The 5,852-nt window shown below is 34.6% G+C and overlaps 1 protein-coding gene across 1 annotated transcript; it reads right to left on the reverse strand.

The window, feature by feature from the left end:
• Positions 1 to 633: 633 nt before the first annotated feature.
• LOC129303080 (N-(5'-phosphoribosyl)anthranilate isomerase 1, chloroplastic-like) lies at positions 634 to 5,641 on the reverse strand. The gene is given in 7 exon segments (XM_054942097.1): positions 634 to 947; positions 950 to 1,023; positions 1,772 to 1,935; positions 2,016 to 2,417; positions 2,500 to 2,531; positions 2,958 to 3,187; positions 5,440 to 5,641. Coding segments are annotated over 6 exon segments (831 nt in total). The 5' UTR covers positions 2,968 to 3,187; positions 5,440 to 5,641; the 3' UTR covers positions 634 to 798.
• Between the last annotated feature and the right edge of the window lie 211 nt (positions 5,642 to 5,852).

Raw genomic sequence — 5,852 nt, forward strand, 5'->3', positions numbered from 1 at the left:
TTCTATTTTTTGGAATTAAAAGGGCAATGATCATCGCGCAAGGAGGAAAAAATCAAGGAGGATATATACATGTGTGAACATACTTGGCCAACTGAGAAAATCAAGGAGGGTATACCAGACACAACAACATAACATCTTTATTGGTTCATCTACAACTCCATCATGCATGCTCTGGGTAAATTTCAGTACAAATGTATTGCTGTGCTATTTAAATAGTATTTATCCCCTCTGAGAGGTGGAATAAAATTAACCAGTTGAGACTTAATGATCATGCGTCTCCATGTCTACAGGTCACATGCTTTATATACTCTACCTGGACATACCAAACCTAAATAAGCCCAAAACCCTCATTTAGGTCATTCAGAGAAGTTGAAGGCCACCAATTCAAGCTCACGCGAATTGAAAACAATTGCAGCCACTTAAGTATATGGTTAGGAATCAAATAACAGACGTTGTATATACAATAATCTAGTTGATAGAGATATATCATTTGCATCCCATGAAAATAATTTCTACTGCTAGTGTGGTCTACTTTTTGTACTAAAAAAAGATGAAAGAAAGAAAGGAAAAAGGTTGAAGGCTCGTCGCCTCTGACTCCACTCCTCACTCCAAGCTCATCAAACAGCCCAAAAAAAAAAAAAAAAAAATTCAACGTTTCGATTTGATGGGGAACTTTCTCAACTTTTTTGTCTAGTTCCAGAGTCGTAAATAAATCAGTATGAAAATTGTATACTCTGCTTAGTAAACCCTAAATCTTATAAATGTGCTGTCTCGAAGTTCAAAATGATCTGAGGTCAATCAGTACTGAACAGAATGCACAGCATTCATGAATGAAGTTATTCTAGATTGATCCTTCTGGATGCCATCTGATGCACAAATTCCACTACTAACATCGATCCCTTGAGGTGTAAGAGCAGATAAAGCCTCTGATACATTCTCAGGATTGATCCCCCTGCTAATAGCCAACCATGCTTGCTTCTAATTGTTGGTAGTTTAAACTTTGCCCAATTGAATGCTTTGCCACTGCAAACACATCTCATGAAGTGAAGTTCCATAATATTACTGAAATCTGAATCTTCGACATTCATAAAGTAGATACATACTCCCTTCATTTCTATTTGCAGGAGATACTGCCACTTTTTACTTGTTTTTTTTTTTTTTATATAAGCAAAATCATCTATTTCAATAAGCATTTATTACACATTTCCTAAATCAACCCTCATAATTTACATTAATGAGAAATAATTAATGCATGCTTATGTTCATTAACATAGGGTATTTTAGTCCAATTTTTTTTTTTATTTTCATACATAATCATTATTGTTAAACAAATTTTTTAAAATGTGTGATACATTTTTTTCTATAAGAAACGGAGAGAGCATCTAATGCATTAGAAGAGACAGATATTGAATCCAATTTGATTGTCGGGAAAGGGACAAATTATCCAACATTCTTCCTCCGAACCCTAATAGGGCATTGGTAACCACTTCATGATTAAGAAAAAGTTGGGTGAAACCTTAATCTTTTAAAAAGAATTTGCATCTTTCCAATTATTCCTTCATTAAATATCACACATAAGTTCTTTAATAATAACAATTGAAATCCCAATGCATCATTTTTTTCAAAGAACAATAAATGTAGTAGAGGTATAGTTGAAAAAATAATTATAAAAACTACCAGATGCCCTATATTTTGGACCAAGTAAGACTTTTAAAAGATGTTTTTTATTGTAGTCCAGAGGGAGTAAGCATTATAGGAAGTTCAATTTTACCAGCCACCAGTTGCACTATCTACAAGCACCCAATCAACTAGAGAGCATTGTTCATCAGAAATTGTGTTTAACAGGCTTCCATCTTCATTTGCATGAAGAACGTATATTACTCGATTTTCCTGAATCAAAGATGGAAAAGCTGCCCGAGAACCATGCCCATGAAGCTGCGTTTTTCAGATATTATGAGATCAAGTATTTTAATTAAGACAAATGGAATAGACACTAAGGTCAGACCAAAATATACCTGCACAAATTCAAGGTTAGCTCCTTCAGAAATTCTTAATATTGTTTCTGCATCATCATCCACAAATACACCCACAGGATGTGCTCCGTGTTCTCTTGCAACTTTTGAGATCTCCTTCGCAACAGATTGAGAAACAGAACGTTTTGATTTTGGCCACAAGATCATTCCAATAAAATTAGCCCCAGCTTCGGCTGCCATAGCAGCATCTTTAGCTGACGTAATGCCACACATCTTAACCAAAGGCTGATGTTTTCCAAGTACCTTTTGTGAGCTTGGATCATTTTCTGATTGAATAAAATTGCAGTCAACTTTAAATTTCACAAACTGCAATCTGGAACGTTGCACTTTTCCCCTCTCAAAACTGTGATCTGGAAGGTTATACCATCTGAATTGTACTTTATTCTGTCACCATCATCAAAATCAATATAATCAGTTAACGATAAACAAGAGTACAAAGGATTTGCCTTTTGGGGAAATTAGCAACCTTAACTTGCAAGAAACTTCCAGTGGTTGAACCTGTAGAAAAAAAAAACAAAATAACTTGCAAAGTCAAGGAAAGTATATGTGCTGTATTTGAAATTACTAAGGTCAAATAGCATCATAATATCTTCAAATTTTTGGCCCAACATATTGATATGTTTGGAAGGAAATAAACGTAGAACAGCATTAACTTAATCAAGAAACAAAGATTGGGTAGACAGTTTTTAACCTGTGCTATTTTGTTTTCTTAATGAACGTTTGAACAATAAATTGAATATGATAAAATTTGGAAAATGTTCAAAAGCAAAATAGTTAAAACTACTACTTTCTCAGTCCAACCTAGAAAAAACTGGAAATTAGAAACATCTACTTTACTCAGCAGGAAGGCTCATTGAACAGTTGGGTTCCATCAACATTAAATGAACAAACAAAACATTGAAATACAATGAGAAAAACAAACACCTGCAAGCATTCTGAGACTTGGGAAAGCTGATTCAAGCAAAGTGAGGTAGGGTGGATGAGAAAACCAGACACTCTGTTCCCTCTCAATACAAAGCTTGAAGACAAAGGGAAGGCCAGCCTAGCCTGATTTGATTATATTCTGAGGTGTAAAACTGTAGCCAATTATCACGTTTGACCCGCAAGAAAATGCAATTCGAAGTGCCCAACACTCAAGGCAGGGCTGCAGGCCGCTGTTTCACATTGCAAGTGTGTTCAAAACTACTAACTATAGCCAAAAAGACAAAAAAAATGTAAAATACTAATATATTCCAAGAGAAATACATGCAAGCTAATAGCTGGCACAAGTAATTCAACTACTATGTTAGGAGGATCTACACTATTCCTAATTATTGATTCCTAATAATGGGTACCACTCAAAAGAGATTGAATTGAATCCTGACTATGTTTTGCATTCTAGTAGGCTTTTATTCATTTAATATTATTAGTAAAATATTCAAATCAATGTACAATTGTACATCTAAATTAAGTAATTCACTTTTCAACTCAACTGAAAACAAATTATCAATATGAGGAAAGCCTTTTTGTTTTACAAGTCCATCTTTAAATTTTTATCAACAATTAGGCATTTAAATTTTCTTAAATAAATTGGAAAAAATCATCTTCAAGCAGCCAAACTCACTGTGCATAAGAGATGGGTGTCCTTATGCACATCATATCCCATTATTATAATATAAGTATTATCAATCTGAAGAAAATAAGAAAAATTTGCAGCCTGATTGTTAAAACCCTTTCTCCATTCTTTATTGTTTTTGGTTATGATCCATCCATACCCTATTTAAAGGTTATAAAGGCCAGAGAAAACATAGATGCACAAATGCGGAGTTAGCTACTGTAGAAACCTCGAATATCATTTCTGCATTATCATCAACAACTAATCCCACAGAATGTGCTCCATATTCTATTGAAATTTTTAGACCACCTTTGCAACAGAATGTGAAATGGAACATTTTGAGTTTGGGCTCAAGATCATTCCAATAAATATAGCCCTAACTTCAGCTGCCATAGCAATATCATTAGCTGATGTAATGCCACTCATCTTAAAGGCTTTATGTGACACTCTCAGAAGGTTAGTTTCATGCATACAATTGAAACAGAGAAAGAAGAAAATTCCCATAAGTCATTTATCCTTAAAATAAAGTAAAAACCACCGCTTGCTTAATTAAAGAGAGTTACATAACTTTTATATCAAATAAAAATCTTAAGCCTTGGTTAAAAAAAGCTGTACATTTCATTCGTTAAAACCCCAGTACCAGTAAACTCTTAAAAACTCATGTACCACCTCACAGGCTAAACTAAGATGGATTTTTAAAAAAACAACAACTGAGTTACTGAGTTAGTAATGATGGTATGAGATTGGCAAGGAACTACCGAAAATTTTAAGACCCAAACTGAGACAGCCATAGAGGGTTTGAAGCAAAGCAACATTTCCCAAAACAAAATCTGGCATTGAATTACAAACCCAGTTCTACACAACCAGAACTAAATAGAGCCATTTTCACAACCCATCTCCAAAACACAACATATCAACAGATAATGCCTCTGCGGTATTAAAAAGAAATCTTCATTTATGGTCAAACACAAATCTAAAATAAAATTACAGTTAAACCCACATGTAACAAAGACAATTCAGAAAATGGTAATCAAGTTTAACAGCATATTCAATCATTCCAATTCGAATGTGACTCAATGAGAGGAGCATAAATTTTGTCCCAAGAATTAGAAACCAGTACTAAATGCTTCAGAACAATAGCTGGGGAATCATAACCAACTTGCGCTAGAGATTACCAAGAACAATAGACAACAAAAGAAGATAAACAAGACTGATAATGTCACCTAGCAGATATTTGAAACAGAAGTAGTGCATAAATCACCAAAATTTTGGTCCCAAGGCTGAAACTGTGTAATCTAACTCAGTTTCTTCTCTCTCTGTGTTTTCCCCCTTTTGGGACAAAGAAACCTTCGTGCAGATTTATTTCTTCTCACCAATCCAGTACAAAGTTCCAAATTTGTGGTAATTGTTCTGTTGTTTTCCCAATCACATATTAATGCAATTACATGTGCAAATCAAAACCCTAAATATTTTTGAATTTGAAGAACTATGTTCAAGCGTTTTCTGATATTCTTTATGTTGATTGAATCATGAATCTTGGTAACATTCCTTTTAGCAAGAATAGTAGCCCAAAAAGAAATTGCTTTTACGTGTCGAGGGATCCCCACAAATGCTAGAATATTTCAAGTTAATAATAGCTGTTCAGATTTAAGTTAATAATATTTCAAACGAAAGAAGCGCTGAAAGATTGCACGATTAAAAGATTAATATGTCTGGAGGGAGGGGACAATAAGCAAGGTTTGGCGGTGAAATAACAATCAACTATATACATGCGCGCGCGCCAGCGCGGACAAAGCACTAGCCAGAAGCTACCGATAGGGGGGAAATTGAGCAGCGATAGCTCAAGTATTGAACTCTGAAGGATGGAGGAAAGCTAACAGGTCTGCCGTTGCTGAGGGAAACACGAGTTGAAGCCTGACCTCGGAGATGAACGCAAGCGAGAAGCACAACGAGACAAGAGAGTGAATAGTGGAACTGAAAGTCTGAAACCAGAGGGAGGGAGCGTGTCTCTCGACTTTTTTTTATTAAAAAAAAAAAAAAATAAATTATAGGGATTAAGACTGGAACTAGTTAAAATTATAGGTTTTTCCGAGGGAAATTTCAAACACATCCTCTGACCGCATTTAATAAATAAAAAAAATCCAAAATATTAATATATCACTCTAGGGCGAGGGCACCAATCTGAGATTAAATTTCACAATGAAATAATAATATTGTTCCTTGTT

This window comes from Prosopis cineraria, unplaced genomic scaffold (genome assembly GCF_029017545.1).
Source record: "Prosopis cineraria cultivar Desert tree isolate PC_DT_omini unplaced genomic scaffold, ASM2901754v1 PC2, whole genome shotgun sequence".
Classification (NCBI taxonomy): Eukaryota; Viridiplantae; Streptophyta; class Magnoliopsida; order Fabales; family Fabaceae; genus Prosopis; species Prosopis cineraria.